General features: G+C 37.8%; 2 protein-coding genes across 4 annotated transcripts in view; both read left to right on the top strand.

Moving 5' to 3' along the window:
• Lmpt (four and a half LIM domains protein limpet) overlaps positions 1–24722 on the top strand; it is a 71690-nt gene that overhangs the window by 540 nt on the left and 46428 nt on the right. The window contains exons 2-3 of one of the 3 annotated variants that reach the window (XM_089467951.1): positions 828–1059; positions 24452–24537. In XM_089467951.1, the coding sequence (XP_089324077.1) occupies positions 982–1059; positions 24452–24537 (164 nt within the window). In that variant the 5' untranslated portion in view covers positions 828–981. Of the gene's footprint in view, positions 1–790; positions 1060–24451; positions 24538–24722 lie in introns of all 3 variants that reach the window. The other 2 variants (XM_018006478.2, XM_089467952.1) reach the window with 2 other exon arrangements.
• LOC108613195 (uncharacterized) lies at positions 13926–17833 on the top strand. Its single transcript, XM_018006494.2, has one exon. The coding sequence runs from the start codon at positions 14808–14810 to the stop codon at positions 16347–16349; it is 1542 nt and encodes a 513-aa protein (XP_017861983.2). The 5' UTR covers positions 13926–14807; the 3' UTR covers positions 16350–17833.

Below are 24722 nucleotides of genomic sequence, written 5' to 3'. Positions count from 1 at the left end.
GTGCGTGTGTGTGCAAGCATTTCGCCTTCAACAAACTGTTGCGCTTGGTCGCTGATGACGTTGCCGGCCCTTTTGCCACTGCTGCAGGCCATAATTACAAAAAAAAGAAAAAAAGAAAACAAAAACCGAAAAGAAACAGCAGCCGCTACAACAAAAAACGACGCTTAACCAATTGACTTCCCAATTAGAATTGCTAAAATTCGTGCTGAAGGTCGTGAGTGCCCAAAACGAATTCGACTCCAATTGGCCGTAAGCCGGCCGGCGTCGGGGTTTCATATCGAATGATTTGTGCACTAAAAATAATTATGAAAACACGGTGAAAAAAGAACTAACGGTACACGTCACACCAGCACTAGCACCCAGGCCATAATTAAAATGTCAATAATATATATATAAAAAGAATAAAAATTGAAAAAAGTGCGGTGAACTTATTACGTTAGCGACATTTTTAACCAACTACGCAATAATTGATACTTGAATACTTGAAGCTAAATAAAAGACGTTAAATATGATAATGCGAAAAAAAATCTAAAAATTATTACAGTTGTCCCTCGTTCAAACTGGAACTACAAGAAAACTCTAATAAGAATTGGGTTTCATAATTAAATATTAAATCAATATTAAGCAATGTTGTACATATCTAAATAATTATCAAATTTTTTAGAAAATATTTTTAAATAATATATTTAAAAAAATTAATAATGAATAAATGTAATATATTTTGCAAATAAGAAAAATTATTATTAATTTTTACATTAAGCAATTAATATTTAACAAAAGTTACATTTAGCGAGCGACTACTGTAAATGTAATAATTCCTCTAACAGCACATAATCGAAACGAATGCCTTGTAGCAGAGTGTAACGAAAAGCAATAATACAAATTAAGCAGCAGCAATAAAAATTAAAATTGCAGTTCAATAAATTGAGTGAAAAATAAAGAAAAAGTGAAAAGTAAAAACGAAATAGAAAATTATTAACAATGACACCATCGCCCACGAAGGAACTCATGAATGCGCCCACAATTTCGCGACGACCGCGCGAGGAATTCGCCGAGAAGGTGAGTCCCACTTCCCTGACTTCTCCGACTTCTGTTGAGTTCTCATTCTCAGTGGCAAGTGCTAAGTGCTGAGTGCTTAGTGCTTAGTCTCGAGTCCTTTGGGATAGTTGCCTTCAATTTAATAGCTGGCTATTTTTAAATGCTGCCAAATGTGTGTGCTTCCTGTGCTTTTTATTGATCGCCCTCAAAGAGCAGATAGCGAACTAACTACAACAAAAAATAGAAGCAATCGAGAATGTAGCAGGTGGGCATAAACGATTGCATAATACTCGTTTATAAAGAACCAATATTTACCATTTTGATATTTTTCAATTGCCTATGCCTGGACAATGGATATATCATTTGACTCGATAGGTAGGTCTTCTTATGGGGTTGCTTATAGATCTATTTGTAGATTAGATTAACTGTTTTCGGCGGATATAGAATTGTAGTAGAATTTGTAAGTGAATAAGTGTAATACTTAAAGAAGATATTTATTATCGGAATATATAGTCGTAAAGTAGTTATCAGATCTAATTTACCACTTTTCAAACTTACGAATGCTCAAATAATCTAAACACATTATCAGACTGTCATAAACAGAAGCTCATAATCCAAATTCTGTAACCCCTAGTCGTTACTTTAAATACTATCAGACATACGAATATGCGAATATCTCAAAGAGAAATCCAATATACTCCTTTACCACACGATGAAATGGCATCGAAAAAAAGAAGTTGAAATGTGTTTTGTATTCTTGGCATGGCTAAAATGTATAAACATTTGGCGGGCTTTTGTTTGATTCGATTTGTTTGTGCAATGTACAATGTATATATACACTCCAGACTATATCTATACATATATACATATGATACACTACATACATATATTTATATAGACAGAGCACATCTGTATGTAAGATAAACAGATAGAGGAATATATCCATCTGTCTGCCCTATGTCGTAATTTAGCCAGTTGCCAGGTAATCGAAATGTTATTCATGTCTTAAATCACATGCCACATCAGATTTGTCTTTATTGGGGTCTCTCCAAGCTCTCGACACTCTCTGACTAATCATGTGGCATTTGTTCTGGCTCAAATCGATATCGCTCTTGATAAGATATAGGCAGATACCGTTAACTGATAATCGATTGCTGGGAACCAGTTGGCTCTCTATATGCGTATACCATATAGGTATTTGGGTCTATATAAACACTGTTAAAACAGCGATGGATTATTTTATTGTTTATGATGTATCAGAAAATTCATTGGAAATATCATTAATGTTCTGGATTCATCATTTATTTGCAATTTTCCTTTTATTTGAAATGAAAAATTTATTGAAAGAAAAGATTGCTTATAAGATCTAAACAATTATCGATAGGTATATAGCTTGTTTTTCCTTTAAAAATTTCATAATTAATATTAAATTATGAGTTTATAAACGGATACTTAAATTTTTACTTATATCAAAAGTCATTTCTAAAATTAGTTTTGTTAATGTTGCAGTTGAGGTCATTATCGATAACAATAGAGCTTAATGGATATGACGCGTGCTAAAATGAAAGCAGATTATTATTTATATTGAATATTTTCTTGTACTTAGTCAAAGAGATAAGAAATGAAGCACTTTCTAGTAAATGTGCATAAAAAATGCAAAAGAAACAGTTATCGATAACAACATGGTTATAAATTTATTGCCAAATGATAACAAACGTATTTGTATTACTTATTGGAAAAAGTGTGAAATGATATGTAAACTTTGTACTATTAAATAACTAAGAAATTGTTTGTATAGAATGTTAGAGGGAATGATCTTAATAAATCAAGAGTATTATTATATTTTCAAGCCTAGTCAAAGGGAATGTCCCATCTACATATAAATCATTTATAGATAATACTATAGCACTGCATAAGCCGACTTCCCATTTAGACCAACTTGTTATTTTACTTAATTATAGATCATATTTTATGTAGTAGAAACCCCAATTTAGTAGTAAATCATCTGTGTAATATCATTAACCAGGGACACATTCCATGCCATTTGTGTTGTTATTTTGTACTTTTGTTCTCTGTGCATTGCATTTGCACTGACGTCAAAAATTCATTTGGTATGCAAAATACAAAATACACTCTATATACATATATATATAGGTAAATATATATATTTTTATACGATAAGTACAACAATAAAAGCAAGCGAACAACAAATTCGAAGCTTGAGTTAAACCAGAGGTCAATGAGTTATAATAAAAGAGAAATAGAGAGAACTTGAATTGTTCCGAAATTCTGCTTTGATTATAATACGAATAATATACTGCTATATATTTGATCAGAATATGGGAGTGTTCTCTATAGACTTCTTACAGTTACAATTTGATATGTTAATCAGATTATTTATGGCTCTTTCGTTGCTTTCACAAAGATATTGTCAACGCATTGCTGTCAGAACTTTAAATAATATATATTAATTTGTGTGACAAGCAGAGAGAAGAAACCTTGGCAGAAACCGTGCCAGAGGGCACATAAGAATAGGTTACTACTGACTAAGAGAACCTTTGGTATTAGTTCTTGAGAGATAGGCAATGGAAGAGAATCTTTAAAATATATATTTCATCTGGCAGCACATTTAGATAATCTCTCAAAGAAGATTTTTAATTATGCATGATGAGCAAGAGAGCTGTAGAAATATATTTAGTGATATATAGATATAGATTTTATGGAAGTTATAGATGTTTGCGAATTGCCACGCCTTCACTGGGTGTGTTCATATTTAAGCCAGCTAATACTGTTGCGATGAAATAATCATAAAGATTTTTTGCCAGTTTGATAAACTTTTTCTAGGGAAAAATTCGAGCTGAAGCTTAAAATTTTGCATATAAGATTAGGCTCTTCTTCTTTAACTTAGTATAACTTCCAATAAGTAACTGATATCTTTCAGTAAGCAATAAACCGCATATACCCGTTTCACTTACCCAAACGAGTATAACGTTAAAAGCCGTGGCAATCAGCAAAGTTGTTGTTTTTATACCCTGAACCCATTGAAAATGGGAAATCAGGGTATAATGGTTTTGTGAAAAGTATGTAACAGGCAGAAGGAATCATCGCAGACCCCATAAAGTATATATATTCTTGATCAGGACGACGAGCTGAGTCGATATAGCCCTGTCCGTCTGTCCGTCCGTCCGTCCGTCCGTCCGTCCGTCCGTCCGTCCGTCCGTCCGTATGAGCAAAAGGATCTCAGAAGATATAAGAGCTAGAGAGCTGAAATTTGGCAAGCATACTCGTGTATACCATAGGCAGTACAAGTTTGCTTTATTTTTTCGATAACTCATCCGATAACTTTTTTATCGAGAATAATCGAAAAATCGACAATGTTTTTTCAGCTTATTTTGAACACTTTTAGACCTGGAGACTTCAAATTTGCGTTGTATATAAAGTTAATGGATACAAAGATTTTGTAATTTACAGATTTTGGATACCACGCCCCCTTCGCCCCCAATTTGTAAAAAACGCATTTCAAGTACTAGAGACTTGTGCTTTGAAATGTACACACATTTAAGCCATATGATTACGCTCTAAAAGTTTCATTAAGATCGTATGTCTACAAAAGAAATTATTCAACAAATAAATTCTCGTTATATTGCCCACACTGCAGTGCAGCCCAAGCGCAGCCGCTGCTAGCTGCGCAGTTTGCAAAGCGCGTGCTTATACGTGCATGTGTATGTATGTGTGCATAAAAGAAGTCCAGAATGATTAGAATATCAGTTTGGAGGGTTCAGGGTATCTCCTAGTCGAGCAGTCTCGACTGGAGCCTTCTTACTTGTTATATATTTTATTTGGCTGATTGATTTGCAACATTTCGCAGTCGTGAGGCGCAGTGTTAATTTCATTTGAACCTGAATGCAGATCAATCAATTTCTCAGGGACCTGCGCAAAGTTTTAAATGAAGTTATTTACCCATACTTATATATTTGTTTTTGTTTCTGTTTTCTGTTTTTTTGTATACCCATGTAGGTCTTTTTATAGTCCAGTGCAGCAAAGTTTTGATGGCATTGGCCATGAAGAAATATTTGGCGCGCCTTTAATGCGTTTTGCTATGGAGGTTTATTTTATATATATAAAAATATGTATGTTTGTATGTGTGTGCATATGTTTATATGCCCAGTTCGGCTATCATCAACGCGATTGTCGTGCTAACAGCCAATTTCAAATATTCTGCATATGTGTTTTACAAAAAACAGAACAAAACCGAAAAAAATGAAACAAAAAGTAAAACATCAACAAGAATTTCAGTTTAAATTGTGAGCCACATAACGACATGCCGTGCGAAATCTGATGCAATCGATGAGATCATCAACAGAACCTAAAGAGCACAAGAACAACAACAAGAGAAGCAACCACAACAACAACAACAAGTCTATATAGGTATATATGTATACAGCCTAAGCATATCCGTACCAGAATCGCGTTTTATATTACCCGTGCGTTAAGCTCACACGCGCGTAATGAGCCGGGCGATAATAATAATGCTAATGACAATAATAATGATAATGTTAAAGCTTACAATAAAAAGCTCGTTTAATTGCATAATTTAGCGAGGCGTTCGAGTTAAAGATTTTCGATTTCTTAGACGGGGACTTTTGCATTTATCTGCCACAAAATTTGACTCGCTTTACGCACTTGAAGCTGTTATACCCTGTACAGGAAGTGTTTCTGTTAAATGGGGTATATTCACTAATATATTTATATATACATAAATAAATATACTTATAATTTTTGACATAGCGGTAATACCTCTTTGACCTTATCTATATCTCTAGCTATTATCAATTATATATTTAATAATAAATATCATTAGAGAATATATGTAAGTACTTTATTTTGCATCAAAATATTTTTTAGAGTTCGATTTTAATGGGTTTTCACTTGGTAAAGCTTATTTAGAAATCTTAATAAAGCGAAAAGAATGGGGAGATGAATTACGAGAAGACGAACATCTAAACATTACAAAATGTTTTACATGAAAATTTATGAGCCAGTCAGAACTCAATACAAAATTTGCTGATCTATGCAGAAGTTGCTAAAAACTCGTTGATCTGCAGCCAAATTTAAACAAAATATTGCTGATCTTTGCCAAATTATTGGAAGTAAATAACGGTCATAAAATTGTAAGGCATAAAGTGAATTCAGTTATTGGAATTTGAAAGGTCTTCAGTTAACATTTCATTATGAGTCATTTGAGATCTTCAGCATCAGAATCCGGTCTGCTTGAGTAGTGTTCATTTATATATCTCACATCATTTAAATCATACATGTATAAGTTATATTTTAATTTTATTTCATACTGCATCTTAACTAGGAATTCCCGCCTTAAATCACTTTCAGTTTCAGCTAGAATTTCGCAATTCTTTTATGCCAAGTCAAATCTGATTTAACATTGCAAACTATAAAGCTTAACAAACGACCTTTGCTTCGCTTGACGCTCATAAAAAAAATTATAATTAAAGAATTTTGTTTTATAACTTTTATGGTTGAGTTTTTTCGCGAATTTTTTTTTTTTTTTTTTTTGCTAGTTAACATATTTGGCTGTCCATTGAACTCGTTGGCCATAAATTGATTTAGCATAACGAGCTATCGCCTTTGCATATACATATATATATATATATATATATATATTTTTTTTTTTGGGTATTTCGTAGTCCAAGCAGTAGTGCAACTTTTTTGGTTGAATGCTGCTGCTGCTGCATCATCGTGTTGCATGAGTCGCCACGAGCCCCCACCCCCCCTCGCCCTGGCTCTCACCCTCACCCTCACCCTCGCTCTTGCAACTTTCAATTTCAGCCGCGAGTTCGTGTTCTCGTCGGCATTTCTGCTGAAAAACCATGGCTATGCCATAAACTGAGTCATCAGCAGCTCCAGCAGCAGCATCCAGTGGCAAACAGGAGAAAGAAGCAGCAGCAGCAGAGCTCAGAGCTCATATTCAACATGAAATATATAAACAAGCTGAGGTCTATAATGTGTTTAGCTTAAGTGGATATTGCGCGTTTTGTGGCTAAGCTAGGCGAGCTGATATGTATCTGTATATATAGCCATATATACTATATATCTTTATGTATGTATATATATGTATATCGCATGCTTTGCTTATTTGCGTTTTAAAAACCTTGCACTTTGCTAAGTTACGTCTCGCAAATTGACAACTTTGACAACTTTGTCAACTTTTTAATTGCATTATTAGTTTTCATAGAACCAGCTTCAGCAGCGCACAAGGCAACAAATTATATATACACATATATATGTAACTATGTCTACCTTCTAAGGAACTTAACAGCCGCCCCTCTTTCTGCGTGGGCATGGCTCTGGCTCTCAGCATAATCATTCGCTGGCCTGGTAATTGTTGCGTGTCGCTCTTATATTTCCCCTGGGTGTGTTAGTCCAAAAACTACGTTCAGTTACGCACTGACTGGCCACATGGGGCAGAGGGCACGATGGCACGGGGCACGGAGCACGGGGCATGTGGCATGTGGCATGTGGGGGACTCTTCTATCAGTTAGATAGCTAGCACACCTTTTAGTCGCTTTTTTGCCAGGTGGCCAGCGGAATGGCTATTTTTTCTTTGCTTCTATTTTATTTTGTTTTGGCCAGTTTGGCTTGTGCTCCGACCCGGTCATATCATGTGGCGGTGTTTGCGCAACGAGCCGGTTGCACGAACGGCGACTAGCCTACCCCTGCAAACAGTGCGTGTCTTAGCGATGGGCGCGTGCCTTTCGATATAGATTACATAGATATATTATAAATATATATAGTATTAAATGCTATGTATTAAACTGTTTCATAAGACTTAAAATCCGAGAACTACTTCCACTTCCAAAATGCTCAAATTTGGCTTAAGGGAATTATTTCATAGAGAATTTCTAGGTCGTTCAATAGTCTAATTGAACTTCATATAAGGAACATGAAGGCCTGTATCAAGTGCAGACTTCTTGAAAACTAAACAGAGTTTTATACACTTTAGAACATTTTCATCATAATTTGTCAGTCAGATAAATTCTGAATCTATAAATTGTACATGCATTAGTGTTATAATAATAATTACTAAAATTATCGCACTAGTACTCCTCTCATTATCTAGAATACTGCCTAGTAAATTTAGCATAGCTAGTAATATTTAAAGTATTTTAAAAATTCCTAGAATGGAATTCCTCCATGTTCAAAATCACAAACATAGGCACCTTAAATACTTAGACCTCCACTTGTTGCATATCTAACTGACCAAAAATTGAATAATTATTCGTAATATTTACCATTTGCTGACCTTCCTCCACTTTGCATTTAATTCGCATTCATTTCTTTTTAGTAAATTTCTGGAGTCTATCCTCTAACATAGAGAGAAAACACGAGTCTCCCCTAGTCTCGTGTCACGTTTATCGCATCTCTTGTTTATTTATTGCCCAGCCGAGTCACATTTCTCAACTGGGCGTGGCATTTGGCGTGCGTGCCGCCTATCAAGAGCGGCGCCCGGCTCATCTCATATATGTACACATAAATATTATATGTTTGTATAAATATTATGATATTCATAATTTAATTGATTTTTTTGTTTTTAATTCGTTGATTGCCTTTCGAACAGCTGGCCAGCATTTCGCTAGTTAATTGCAGTTTTTATTTGTTTGTTGATATTTTTAGACACTTTTGAGCTGAATCGGGCGCGTATTAAAAATAGCAAATTTATGTTAAATTGATTCGATCATTCGACCAGCTGTTTGGCATTATCCATATCGTTGGATTCGGATTCAACTCACGTTACTCCCCCGAGTGCCAAATGGCGTCAATTAGCATTAGTTGAACATTTATGGGACGTAAACAGTTTCGTTTCTCATTGCAATATTTTGCAATATTATTGCAATTTGTTTAGCTTAAAATACGCTTCAAATATGGCTAATCACCTGCGAAGCCAACGCCAAAACAGGTGAGCGGACAAGAGAGCGACACATCGAAGTTTTAATACCCTAGAATTAATCAAAGTGAAAGTGCATATAGGTGGGATAATGATAATAATCATGATAGTGATGACAAAAATAACAATGACGATGACAATGACAATGACAATGACAATGACAATGACAATGACAATGACAATGACAATGACAATGACAATGACAATGACAATGACAATGACAATGACAATGACAATGACAATGACAATGACAATGACAATGACAATGACAATGACAATGACAATGACAATGACAATGACAATGACAATGACAACGGTAATAATATTGTTAATGATAATGATAAAAATCGAAGCAATTCCCGAATTAATACTAATACTAATTATGATAAAAGCAATGTTAACATTCATACCCAATTGTGAATGAGCGGGGGTACCTTATCTATAAAGTCTAATTATAACTGTGCGTAGACAGTTTTCTTTTCTTTCATTGCTCAATTGAGCTTTTCGCTGTGGCCTTTGATAATTGGCAAAGTTTCGCCGCCGTCGCGCAGCGCAGAGATAACGGCTAAGAAAACGAGTTATGTTTGCCAATAAGTAAATTAAACAAAATTGTTTTACTTTTCTTGCCGTTGTTGTTAAAAATAAAGCTCGACGTCATCGCAAACGCAAACGCGCAGCGCTAACTGGGCAAAACATTTGGATTTCGTTAATGGTCCAACTACTCGAGCAGCACTCGAAGCCGGCAACAGCTCGACAACAATTCGAGTCGAGTGTCTGCAGCGGTTGCTGTTGCAGCTGCTACAACCTCGACTCGTCTCGTCTCGCCTCGCCTTGTCTCTATCTCCTTCCCTTTCTCCGTTCCCCACATTGCCTCATCCAGTTAAACGCCATATGGCCTTTCTCCAAAAATTCAAATAAAACAGTCATGAGGCACGTCATGAGCCTAACCCCCCGTGTCCTCCTGGCTTGTCCCTTGCCCCATGTGCTCATAGAGCGCTGCAAAGCACTCGTCATGCGTGCCACTTGGCACCTATGTAGATAAGAGGGGTGTGTGTAAGTGGCCAGAGGGCAGCTTGAGGAGTTCAGGTATGGAAGGTATGGAACTATGTATATGTATATACTAATTATATAATAATATACTACTACTATTATATACAGTGCTATTATAGTAGTAGTATATTATACTCTTGTAGTAGTAGTATGTTATAATATAAATTTTAAATTCATATCTGTATATCCATTATATACTAGCCTGGGACTCAAACCTAAATATCATTGCTTAGTCTCATATCTATCGTGTAGCTATCATATTAGCTTTATATTTATATTAACTATATTTATGCATATTATTCCTATACTTAGGATCATTATATTTCATTCACCCTCATTCATTACTATAATCGTATAAATTTCTTGGCCAACCCTCGCTTCTGACTATCTCTTTGTGCCAGAGTCTATTTTGTGCGCCGGCTAGCTGAAGCTACGTGCACTGCCGGCAACCGGTCACGTTTATTGTTGTTGTTTGTTGTTGTTGCTGTTGATGTTGCTGTTGCTGTTGATGTTGCTGTTGTTGCTGCGGAGTAGGAGTCCGAGTCCAAGTCATATTCGTAGGCAGTATCTGTGTATCTGTGGCTGCCGCTGCGGCCTCCGAGGTGGCCCCATGGAGACCAACTGATTGTGTAGCTGACTAGCTCTAACTGGCTGGCTGCTTGACCAGCTGTGCCCGCTGCTCATAACTGTAAAAACACGCTCGCCCACTTCCTTGGAGCATGGAAAGTGGAGACTGCAAGAGCAAGGCAGAGGCAGGGGCAGAGGCTGGAGCAGGGGCAAGCTTTGTCCACATGGCGTGTGTTTGATTTTTAGGTTTCATTTATTGCTTCATTTCTAGCATTGTTGTGCGTGTGTGTGTGTGTGTATGTGGGCATGTCATTGGCATGCTATGTGCAAGTGTGTGTGTGTTAATTTTTAATTGTGCTAAATGTGCACATAAATATCAACAGAGATAAATACAAAAGCACGATATATATACAAATGCAGCAACAGCAACAACAATGGAGACAATATTCACAATAGACTCGTACAATTCACAATTTTCAATTTCAACACCCACCCATGATTTGGCTTATTTGCGATTGTTGTTGTTGTTGTTGTTGCTGTTGCTGTTGCTGTTGCTGGCATGAATGGAGCGAATATGTGAGCTGCCTTTTGTTAGCTGACATTGGCACCAGCAGCTGTCAAATGTATCTATGTGTGTGTGTGTGTGTGTGTGTGCCTGGGTATGACTTAATAGCTGATAAATAATGGCAGACGCCAGCGTAAATGGTCGTCACATGTGCGTCTGTCTACTCTCTCTCTGTGTGTGTGTGCGTGTGTGTGGGCAAAATGCATTTCGAATGTGTCAAATGTTCGTTGGGGCCCAATCAATGCCGATTCGATTCGTAGATACAATTGTATCTCAAGGGATAACAAGATACATTTTGTTGTTGTATTGTAAAATAGAAATAGAAGAAAGCAATCAAAATGTTACTGTGTTGTTGTTGTTGTTGTTGGTGGTGTTGTTGTATTGGCGCCCACTTATGGCTGATTTGGGCCATTCACGAAAATTGGCCACATTTTGGGACAAATATAATATATAGAAATATATACAAATAACACTCTGTCTCTCTCTCTCACTCTCACAGAGTGAGATAGACTGCCTTTATCTGTCTGTTTATCCTCCACTTTAACCGCATGCATAAATCTCACTTTTAATTTATTGCGTTTCGTTCTCAATCAATCAGAGATTTCTTTTTGTTAATTTAAGCTAAATTATTTGTGTTTTATTTATTGTTTTAGCCGATTTGAATTGAGATTTCGTTTATTTTCTTTTCGCATTTTTAAATAATTCAACAAGTATTTGAAATATTCGCATAAACAATTTTCATTGCACTAATTTGTGCTCCATAATAAACACATTTGGCCTCTGGTAATATTTCTTTGGATGGGTCTATATACGAACTTTTTTGACCCACTGCTGTGTGAGGCATGTGGCACAAAGCGAAAATTTTGGATAGCGGGCTAACTCTAAGGTTGTAGAGAGTGAGGGAGAGAGAGAGAGAGAGAGAGAGAGAGAGAGAGAGAGAGAGAGAGAGGTAGAGAAGTTAGAGAAGAAGTGTAATTTATAAAATTTGTATATAATGTAGTTTAAAAAAAAATGTATGTAATGTATTAAAAAATTTGAACTTCAGGATTATTATCTGATGTTTGTTAATTTTTTCTTTTTAATAATTATAAGATTTTATATGCTACTCATAATTTGCATGATTATTTTTTTTTTTTTTAATAATTTCTTTTCCTTGTTTTTTTTTTTTTTTTTTTTATATGCTCTCTATAAAATGTCTCGTTAAATCTTTTTTTTTTTTTTTTTTTTTAATTTATATGCTTCTTATAAAATGTCTCATTAAATTTGGTTCAAGCGCTGAGTATATATATATATATAGTAAATCCTATAAGAATAGGAGCACACCTCGTTCTTTACGTCTATATGCGTGTGCCTGCTTCTTTGTGCGTGTGTCTTGCTCCTCTTCCTCGGGATATGTGTGCGTGTGCGTGTTTATGGCTCTGCGAATGGCGTGAACTTTTTCGCATCGCCCGCTGCGATTCCGAGATTGCTCGGGTGTGTGGATGACTTGATTTTCCTAATGGTAGCTGGCCCCCACTTACCACTCACCATTCACCGTTTGCCATCCAGCATTCAGCATTTCCCATTAGCCATTTATTACAGCGAATTTCAAATTTCACGATATCTGCTGCAGCCATTTTCATTGCCTACTTTGGGGCCGCTGTGGTCGGGCGTTAAGTGCGCGCCTAAAAGCAGGCAACGATAAATTCGACGTGAGATCGGCTTATCGATGAGCTGAAAATGCGAGCAAACAAATAAATACACATTTTACACGGCTGCTGGTCAACAAATTGCCTTTATTTAACGGCTTTCATAGGCATTAATATTCATGTGGGAATCGAACAGGTGTACTTAATCTGTTTAATCATCAGCATAAATAATTAAATACAAACAGCTGCGGCTGCTGCTGCATTCAGCGCTGACTGCTCTGGAGATACAATCTAATGACTGCCATAAGCCGTTTGCTTATGGCTTGCTCGTTGTTGCTTTTGTTGTTTGCGGAATCGGAAGCGAAGCAAATCGAATGGCAGACAATTGCGTGTGTGTGTGCTCACACGAAACTCAATCACTCATTAAGGCGAACAATGAAGCGTCTAGCATCAAGAGCCATCGATAAGTGTAGACCAGAACGCGGCACAGTGGGGCAATGCTGTGACACAAAGTGATTATCATAATATAGTTATATAAAATTTGTAAGGCGGTTATACTTTAATGAATAAATTATTCGTAATGCTTGTTGTATATAAAGACGTCTCAAAGACGAGGGTAAATTGGAGGAAAAAAATTTTATTATTTAAAAAAATGTAATATTTTTTAGATAAGACTATAACTAAAGATCTTTGGTATATTCTTTTTTTACTGCTCTTATATTTGTGTGTCTCTCTCTCTCTCTCTCTCTCTCTGCTCAATGCTTGTCTGAGGGCAAATGACTGTTTAAGGTTTGTTTCTGTCTTTATCGCTTTTCCTTCCTTTTCTCTGTATGTTTCTTTCTCAATAAAATTCTCTTGTTATCTCAATGTGTTACTTTAGACCATTTTATCCCTTTCTATCTCTTATTTTCGTTTTCTCTCATTTCTCATTTCTTCTACGAATAACTACATATATTACACTAATTATCTGTATCACTAATTATCTGTATCTCTCTATCTTTATATGATTCTCTTTTTATCGCATTTTGCTTCCATCCCATGTTCTCCTTTATCTTATTCTCTTTATCTCTCTCTCTCTCTCTCTCTCATACTTTATAATTTTGTCTCCTTTATAATTTATCTCCCTCTCTCTGTCTCTATCTATCTTTGCATTTATGTCTCCCATTCCCTCTGCGTCTCTCCCTTTTCTTTCTCCCTCTCTCTCTCTCTCTCGGTATCTCTCTCTATTCTTTCTTTGTCTCCCTCTCTCTGCTTTGTCTATATTTAAAGAATATTCTATACTAAAATTATTTCGCTTGCTATTCAACAAGCTTGAACCACTGTGCAGTGTTTTGTCAAACAATTTAACTTTGTTTTAGTTCGCACTTCACACAAATAAACAAAGGCCCTGAACACAGCAGAGGTGTTGCTGTTGTTGTTGCTATTGTTGCTGTTGTTGCAATTGTTGTAAATGAGCTGTTGATGCATTGCATCAGATAACAAATTAGAGCGCTTTCTGCTTGCATAAATTACGAAACGAAGCATCTGAGTTGAGAATTGGGCACAAAAACGAGTTTTGATTTGTTGTTGTTGTTGTTTGACTTGTAACGCCCACGCGAACAGCTGCTGATCGAGTCACTCACTCACACACACACTCTCTCACACACGCACGCACTCGGCTACAGCCACTCGAAATATGGCCATAATAATAAGCACGATAATGACGTTAAGTACACGCCAAATTGGTCAAAACAAAAAAGTGGAAAAACAGCGCCCGAACACGAAGCGAACTGAAACGAAGTCTGAGCGAGCCGATTGCCGCAGAAATTCTAGTGATCCGCATAATGGCTGAGCCGACTCAGCCAGTTGCTCCGTGACAGTTGGCTGAGACAGATCAGACCCAAGGCAGAGACCCGTTACGCGCTTCGCTTTCTCGCACTTGAACTTTGCGCGGGCTTTCAACCGCGCTCTATCCGCCCCGCCTCGCCCCCGCCCCGTCCCGCTCCGCGGCTCGTGTACAATGTCATTTTTTCGCAACATCCGCTCCTCGCTGGCCTCGTCCCGCAAGAGTTCGTCGCGCGATACGACGCCCGTGCGCAGCTGCAGCTCTCGGCCGGCGAGCGTGATCAGCTCACGGCGTGGCTCGACGACGAGCTCCACACTGCAGCGCGGGGACACCTTCATACTGAATGGCTCCGACGAGGAGCAGCAGCAGCAGCAGCAGCAGCAGCAGCGCGGCAATGAATCGAACAGCAGCACTCTGGAGAAGAAGTCAAAGAAATCGAAGGTGTTTAGCAAATTCAGCACATTCACGAAACGCAAGAAGCAGCCCTCGCCCGAGGAGGTGGCCAGCTACGAGCACCATCCCAGCGACACCGCCACGAATACCTACTACAAGTGGCGCAACGACGGCGATCGCATGCTCGACTACGATGCCCATGCGGATCCGTTCAATTTCCTGTACGAGCAGCAGGGCAAGGGCAGGCAGTCCGCTGGCTCGCCGGCCGACGGGATGCAGCGGCAGCCGAGTCTGGGCTCCAGCTCCAGTGGGAGCTTCGATTCGAGCACGTATCGCAAGAGCAAAACGCCGACGCATCTGCGCGAGCAGCTGGAGCAGCTGAAGACCCACTCGAATGACGATCTGCTGGAGGAGGAGGAGCGCGACAAATACAAAACGGTCACACTGAACAGCTTTCGCAAATCATTTCGCGACCGGCTGCTGCAGCAGCAGCAACAGCAGCCCCACAATCCCGCCTGGTTCGTCGAGGTGCCGCCGCCCGAGGCGAGGCCCGAGTCGAGCAGTCAGCGCAGCGCCTCCAAGGAGAATCGTCCCGACTTTCTGGTCTTCGACAACGATAACTATCGGCCGCAATCGCGCTCTCCGCTGCGCGATCGACCCTCGCGCTCCGCCACCCGCTCGCCCGTCAAGCGCAACGAGACGTTCCGTGTGGCCCAGCCCATGCTGCGTCGCATGTCGCCCTCGCCCACGCCCAAGCCCACGCCGCCTGCCTCCGCCATACGCATCGAAATCAAGAACTCCATATTGCCCCACTCGCCGGGCCGACTGGTGCCGGTGGGCGTGGCCAAGCCGATGCCCACCACGGAGTACTACGCACAGCGCCTGCTGGCGAGCAGCCAGGCCAGGCAGCAGCAGCAGCGGCAGCAACAGTCGCACTCAACGTCGCAGCAGCAGCAGCCGCAGCGCGGCGGGCGTTATCAAACCCTGGTGCACATCGGCAGCGAGCAGGGCAAACTGTCGCCGGCGCTCGCCCGAGGCCGCGCACCCACCCGCGTACAGCTCTACGGCAGCAAGCCGAGCAGCAACCGGCAGCAGCCGACGCCCACCTACTTCGGCGGCCACTACAATGCACCTGCGCCCGTCTCGGCGCGACCCCTGTCCAGCTCGCGGCAGAGTTCTGGGGGCGTCGCGACCAGCAATTGGGGGCGTCGCGAGCAGCAGCAGCAGCAGCAGCCCAAGCAGCAGCTGCAGCCGCAGCCAATGCCACGAGTCGCCCACGCAAGGCAGCGCAATCGCTCACCAATCAAGATTCCATGGCGCTAGATCGACCACTCGACTGAACAGCTACGGCTAGAGCTGGGCGCGTGACACGAAACACGAAACGAGACAAAAACAACAAATATATGTATATAAATCTACATTAATATATAAAAGACAACTAATAAATGAATTTTAATTTATGAAAAATAACAAACAAGAAAATTTTGACTGAAATTTCCAAGCTGTGAATTGTTTAAAGTAAGACACAATTTTTCGCTGAGTGTAGTTACACTATATATTTATATATAGCATAATTATATAACATTTGTTTACATGTTACACCTGAAAGCTCTGCTGCATTCGCCATGCGATTTGGCACGCCTCCCGCACTAAATTGCATAGCGACACCCGCTCATCTCCCGTTGTGGGGGGGCAGTTCGATTTGCGTCAGTTTCAGGCGAATTCTATTCATTTTTTATATCAATTGTGACAACAAGTGATTCATCTCCAAAGTGTCCCAAATCTCTTTGCCTTGTCAATTTCATTACTTATTGCTCTTGGGTGTATAAAAAAAAAAGTTTAGATCAAGCAAACAAGCACACGAAACAAGGCAAAAATAGGTAGACCATGTAGAGAGAGAGAGAGATAGATAGGGGAGATGAGGAACGGCGAGAAAGAAAACAAATATAAAGTGTGTTGTGTAAATTGTTAATTATCATTTATTTCGGGCTTCAAAATCTTTTTGACCCACGGCAACATTGCTGCCCAGTTTCCTTCAGTGAGATATGTATATAGATAGATGATATATGTATACGTTTATATCTGGTAGTGTAGTTGCAGAGCCATTAAAGGCAAAGAAACATGTGAAACGCATACACAAAATCCACATTTATTCAGAGTTACATATTTATATACATATATAATATATATATGTATGCACATTCACATGAAATCGAATTCGTTTGCGCACTTTTATTTGGTCATTAATTATGGCTACCTTTATGCTGTTGCCTTTATAAAATTTTTAAGTATTTCGCATACTCCAACTTTACTAAGTTATTATTATAATATTTTTTTGGTAAATATTTGCCAAACGAATTTCAGTGAAATATTTCCTGTTGCGCTTCCATCTATTATGTTATAGAATTTTTATAATTTTTATAAATTTTATAATCACTCAGGAAACTGAAAAGAGTAGCAATTAGAGCTAGAAATGAGAGCTAGAAACTTGAAATTTGGAAAATATACACCTGTATACGCTCGTTATATAAAGTGTCAAGATTATGCCCATAAAATCGGAAAATGCATTTTCCGCTATCTCAGAAACTATAATAGTTCAAGTGCTAGAGAGTGGTATATACCAACTGGGGTATTTTTTTCCTAAATTTCAATTTAAAATGTATTTAATGTATAGTATTTTATTTTATCTCTAAATACACAATACTCTTTTTATTCCCCTTTTTTATTTAAGCATTTTTTTAAATATATATTATCTTTTATTAATTATTATTATTCTGTGTCTAATTAAATTAACTTTTTTTACACTATTTCATTTAATTTTGCTTAAAATCTTAAAAACCTCTTCCTAAGTGCTCTTCAACTATTTTATTCATATTTTCTGTGTTGCGCAATTCTTAAACTTTGAATATTTTTATTAGTTTAGCGCAAACAATGTATAAATTTTTGGTCAATATTGGGCGACGCGTCGCAAGTGTCGGGGAGTTGTTGGGTCTCTCGGCTGACTAACTGTGCATGACAATAGATGAGCGTTACGTGACGAGCATTCGACTCAATTTGACTGCCTGACCATATTCTGTGGGGGTTGGTTAGAAAGCAAATGCGCTTATTGTGCGAGCCCTATTTGGCTTGACAGAGTTCTACGCGTAACGGCATCTACTATAGACATAGCATATATGTCTATATAGACAGACGTACGAGATGACGTCAGCAGTTGATTTGTTTGTGCGCCTTTTTGAGATGCCAAATCAAACGAAATACGGATATCTATATACATATGGATGAGGGCATAAATGATTTAAGCCAAATATGAGTATTTATTAGAGCTAAATGAATCATAGATACGATTATAGTATATATATAGTATATGTATCATATTGTTGCTTGCTCGTTCGACTTATAAGTCGACTCGATCGATCGTTTCATTAAAAGTTATTCAATGAATGCATAATCAATGCGCTCATTTACAAGCAATTAGCAAGCAGCTACATTGAAGGCATTCCCTAAATGTATTTATTATTAGCGGTATTCCCTAGAATGACAACTTTTTTTTATATGAAACTCTAAACCTTTTCAAGCAAATGGGTTTTGCTATGGTAGACCCCTAGACTTTTGGCAATGTTAGGGGCATTCCCGCAACCAAAACGTTTCTCAATTGCATTATACTCAATTCTCGGAAGTTGAGCTGTTCATGTGGCTCAAGACTTAAAGGTAATTGAACCACAACCTTTTGTGGAATAATTATAAATGCATTAGCCTCTTTGTTTGCGGTTAGATTCGGTTTGATATTTCGTAAACCCACATTCGATTATGTTTTTTATGAGACACCTTCGCTGCTGAAACTCTTGACGTGTCACTCAAATATAACAAATAAAACTTCAATTCATCTTTAAAAAATCAAACTATTCAAGATTATAAAAAGTCTACTTATGCAATAACAACTTGAATTCCAAAATTGAAGATCTTTCAGAATTGAATCTCAAGATGTTGGTCTGAAAGCGGAAACGCTTGGATATTATTAAATATTATTATATTATATATTATACATAGATATTATTACCTTAGCTGATAGTCAACAACGACAACGATAATCTGATAATTGCTCATGCTCATTGGAAAGAAGAATCATAATAATAATGAGAAAACTAATGCTGACAATTATTATGATGATGAGGCTATTGTTAAGGAGAATGAGAATAATAATGACAATACTAATAAATATTTATATGATAAACAATTATACTGCTAATGGTTATGATATTGCTAATGACAATCATAACAGTATCGATTATGATAATCGTAATAAAAATGACAATGATATTGAAACTCATACTGCTAATGATAATAAACAATTTAAGGCTGACAATAATGAAGGTAATAAAAGTTTTGGGGCTATAATAATAATATACAATCATTCAAGCCTCTCTCTCTCTCTCTCTCTCCCTATCTCTCTCTCTTACTCTTTACCACCCAGTAAACTAATTAGCAAATCGTTGCTCTAGTATCATCAGACCAAAACTTGCGCTTCGACTATACATACATCTGTCTACATATACATATATCTATCTAAATACCAAATACACTTTCTAATGTGGTCACATCGGGGTCGTTGGCAATTTAGACGCATTCGCATTGAGCTTAGGCTATAGAAGTCGCCAGCTAGTGGAAACATGGCAACAGCAACTAAAACAAAAAGCAAAACACAACTCGAATGGAGGCAACAGCTAAACTTAGTCAAAGATCTACAGCGTCCGATCTTGAACTAGTTAAGTAGATGCCCAAGTTTGCTACCATTTGTATATATTCAGTTAGGCCTAACACATTAGCGCTGTGGCAAATCCCAACTAGACTGTGAAAAAACAAATGTAATGCAAACTTTGCTCAACTTTGGAGTCGTCGTAACCTCGCTTTGCATCTGCCTAGCTATCCATCCATATGGGTGAGTGGATGAGTTGGCCCATTGCGTGTAGCTCGGCAAACAGGTTAAGTAGTCATAAAAATCATCAGCCCCCAGACGAAATCGTGTTAATTAATGCCAAAAATTTGATGAACTTTGTCGAAGAAAGGGTTATTGCCGAGACTGATGGACTAGGTAGTACCCTGTAAATGGAATTAAAGTAATTTTGAAGCGTATTTAGTTTTACCTGGTGTAATATGTGTCGAGATCTCTATCTCAGGGAGTAATTGATATATTTTTTTTATAGAGAAAGGAAGGTAGATATCAAAACTGGATCGATAACGATATTTATCGAAAATACAAAATGCTGCGTATCGATTATTCATTAAATCTAAGGTATCGGGAAGAGGATTTATAGGTTAATTTAGGTATAAGTCTCTACTTTTCATCCACTCTGCGTTAAGTTTTTGCTTATCGATAACCTTCTGGAGCTATCTAATGGAGTTTTCTCAGCTTTTATGCTTTCTCTCTCACTCCATCTCTCTCTCATCCACCTCTCTCTATCTTTCTCTCTCTCTCTCTCTCTCTCTCTCTCTCTCTCTGCTATGTATACCCTTCCATCCAACGTCTGCCAGGGTAGAGGCAAAACAAAACAACGAATTTCTACGAAATTCGGCTCCTCTGTAAATTGTTAACTTTGTACTTGAAGTAAGCGTTGTTGCTTTGTCTCTTCCCCTCTCTCTCTACCTCGCTCGGTCTCTTTCTCTTGCTGTCTCTTTTATTTTATTATTGCTATGTATTTTGCAATAAGCAAACACTTGCGGGTTCTGTTGTTGATTTTGTTGTTCTGCCAGCTTTTTGACGATTTTGTGGCTCATATACGTAGATTGTTTTCCGAGTAACTTGGAGCCGGTTTTGTTTATAACTTGTTGTTGTCATTGTTGTTGTTATTGTCGACCTACGGTCTCTCACATACTGTCTATATATAAATTTTTGTTTTTATTATTTATTTTGTTAGCACAGTCAAACACTTGCATCGCGTCATAGTTTCTAAATTGTGGCTTAAAGTTGAGTAAGCCGCTTGCCAAGTAACAAATCGTTTTCGAAAATTTGTTAGCCCAGAACTTTGGCAGCTCAAGTGTGCGGGCGTGACCCACTGTGCGTGTGGGCCGAACTAGTTCCAGTTCTCAGTTCTCACTTGATTTAGGCTCTAATATAAATATAACGTCTACGACTTACATTTGACACTTTTCTATGTTTTCCAGCATATATTTGGAAACTGTTTTGCATTCAAAATAGGCTTTATGTTTGCTTTTGTTTTTCTCTATTTCGTCTTTGAATTTAGATTGATGATATCATTCGGCAGAGCTCAGCAGATAAATTATAATTCTTCATGTTTCATTTTCAGCGATATTTCGCTTTGTTATGAGCTGTCTTCCAATGTCAAATGATCAGATATGCGACGTCAATTGGCGTGGAATCCCCTTGGCTTGAAGTCGAGAGCATTAGGGGCATTACAGTTGAATTTTTGAATTAGGCAAATGTATTTTGGGTGTTTTGTTATTTATAGAGATATTCATTTAATGGACAAGTGCAGCAGTCAATATTAGTTCTTTTTTTTAAAACAATAATATTAAGGGTATTCCCTAAGTCACCTATGCTATTCACATACATAAATAGTAGAAATCTTGGTTAAATATGTTGGACATTATTTTTTCAGAATATCAAATTTATTTTGCAAGTCTTTAGTGTGGATATATCCTGTATATCGATAACATTAGTGGTATTCCATATGACTTATGCCCTCGGCAGATGCACATTGAGATTTTTTAGATTTTTTATAATCAGAAATACTCGACATTAACTCAATTACAGTTTGTTTTTCTTACTTCTATATATTTATAATATTAGCGGTATTCCCTATGAGTTGAGGCTTGCTTAATAACAGGGGCGGTATGCTGTATGAATTTTTAATTTAAAAATTCTTGCACCTCAAACACTAGTTTTTCTAATCTTTGAGCTGTAAGCGTTAGTTGCTACTGAGTATTAGGGGTATTCCTTAAACATATTTGGCAAACATTTGGCCTATCTTGTCTTCTCTTTGATTTCTATAATGTTTATTAATAGAAATAATTTGTTTATAATTTGTTTGTGCTCAATTATAATTTGTCTTTTGTTTTCATTACCTTAGCCTGCGCTTGTAAATACCCTGTAATTCACAACAATTACAGGCAGAGCTCTTGTAAGGCCTCTCTTTTCTCTTAAATGCGTGCTGAAATCTGATCTTTTGTTTGATTAACAAATATTGCCAAAATTATCATTATTTCGCTATTCATATAGCTGCTCGAACACATTTGGGGTCTTCCCTTTATGGCCAGCCCGCATTTCGCAGCCAAATTTGTCAAATGTCAGTTCATTAATTTGTGGCAGAGGCATTTGCATATTTGCCCAACTTTGAGATACTTTTTTTTTTTTTTTTTTTTTTTTACAGCTTTCAGATACTTTGTTATGCTCTTTGTGTGGCACAATATGAAAAGCAGCTTTCCCCATGTGGCAGCAGCAGCAGCAACTGTTTGTTTGTTTGTTTGTCTTTGCCTTAATATGCATTAACGATATATGTATTTAATTGTCAGATCATTAATCTGAAGGGGATTTCCTCACAGCGAGTTGGGGCAGCTCAGCTGTGGCGCCTCTTAAGTGCCCGTCAAATATTTGCCTTCGCCTGCAACTTAATGCTCCGCACATCCGTCAGCCAGAGTTGTCGCCCGAGTGCAGAGGGTTGCCCCACGAACTGGGTCAGCATCGATTTTCGTTTGTTGCGGCCGAGCGACAAAGGACTAAGGACTCGATATCCTTTACATATTAATGCAGGCAAAAGTCAAGTTGTTGCAGCTGCAATAAAGAAAAAGCGAATTGGCAAATGAAATGCCTGCACAATTTAAATGCCACGCATGGGCGTCAAATGGGGTAGATTAGTTTGAAGCCAACTGCGGCTGTGTCGCTGTCTAAAGATTCCTTTGGCTTGCCTTTTGAATTGATTTTTTGTTGAGTATTACTTAATTAAATAACATTTCTTATAACAGATTTTCAAAGTTATCGTTTATCGATAACTTGCAACAGCTGCTGTAACATCGTTATTGTGAATGACATCAATCTTGTTGGGTCTGCCTAGGCTTGCCTAGCTAAGCTCGGCTAGAGCTGGCCTTTTCGACTCCATGCATCGCCTGTTGGGGCGTGGCACTTCTCTGCATATCGATTGTTGCATAAATTGAACTACTTTTGTATTGTGAACGTGTATTGTGCAGTCGGTTAGGCTCGTTAAGAACATTTTTAGTGGATTTCTTTTTAAGCTGCAGTCAAACACACACAGACAACAGAGACACACACACGCGCACTATAGTACACTCACACACACACACACGCAACACATATAGCTGTAAACATGGCCAGCATTGGAATGGAAACGTGCCAAGTTGTTGTTGTTGTTGCTGCTGCTGTTGTTGTTGTTGTCGTTGTTGTTGTTGTTGGCTTTCTTTTGTTCCACATATATTTGAGCGTAATTTTGGAACAAGTGTCGCTTCTGCACCACAACAACAGCAGCAGCAGTAGCAGCAGCAGCAGCAGCAGCCAAAACATTTGCCTCTGAGTTTTGACCTCTCTGGGCGAATGTTTTTTTTATTTTTCAGAACTCAAATTTTTTGGCTTTTAGCAAAGGCTATGCCACGCCCTATTTTTAGGAGCCAAGTCGAATGGCGCAAATGAGCGAAATACGAATTTCTGTTGTGTAATTCATAAATTGCATTTTGCTGTTCAAATACCCTGTAATGGGTAGTGGAACGGGTATGATAAACCGTTAGAGTAGTTGGCTGAAGGAGTCAAGAATTTAACACTTAAATAGAGTTTCAAACAGGAGCATATAGTGTTTGAAATACCCTGTAATATATGTGAAGAGAATAGCCTAGGCAGCAGTTGTAGGCTCTACCCTGTAAGTTAGCCATTAGCTTAGCAGCGAAGCTATGACTATATTTAGTCAGCTGAATACCCTATAATAAGTTATCGTTGTGTTTTATAGGGTATAACTTAGGCAGTGTCATTTGATCATTTTATTTTTAAATAATTTGTCTTAGGTATTAAACTACTTTGTCTAGGGTATTAAACTACTTAAATTTGTTCTTTTTGCCTGGTTCCCCTTTTATTGGATTTCTTCAAAGAGAAAAACATTTTGTTTTATAAATATATACTATGTACGTATATTTAGGGTACATAACTTATGGAATCACATATAGAAAATTGAAAGTACTATAAAATATATTTTAAGTACTTTTAATTTTCCTTATGTGATTCTATGGGCCATATCATCCATAGTTCAGAGTGCCCGATTATCTAATTGAATATTCTTAAGTGGAACTTTTATCTAGGACACACGCAATTATCTAACAGGCAGATAAACATGATTGCTATCTATGTTTGTACTCATTCTACATTTTTAATAATTCAATAATTGTCCAATTAAAAATTTACTTTTTTGCAGGGTGTCATAATTCGAGAGGTGGATGACGGTGTTCGTTGCGAGCAATGCAAAACAGAATGCCCCGGTTTTGCGGCGCACGATTGGAGGTGAGTTATAACACTTAAAACTTTATTTTAGGGAAGGTGAAACATATGAACCAAATTAGGTATTTATAGAGTGCAAAATCAATATTTCTAAGAAATTGTCAATTGTCAATGTTATATATACTTTTAAAATACTCCAAATTTATTTATATATTAAATTTACGTTCAGTAATGCATACAATCTATTA

Source organism: Drosophila arizonae, chromosome 4, assembly GCF_054131065.1.
Source record: "Drosophila arizonae isolate 15081-1271.41 chromosome 4, UAZ_ARI_1.0, whole genome shotgun sequence".
Lineage (NCBI taxonomy): Eukaryota > Metazoa > Arthropoda > Insecta > Diptera > Drosophilidae > Drosophila > Drosophila arizonae.
This window is presented reverse-complemented; position numbering and strand designations above follow the sequence as displayed.

Bases quoted from the DNA above. Each gene is read 5' to 3' on its own strand.
- LOC108613195 (XM_018006494.2), top strand. From the start codon at position 14,808: ATGTCATTTTTTCGCAACATCCGCTCCTCGCTGGCCTCGTCCCGCAAG.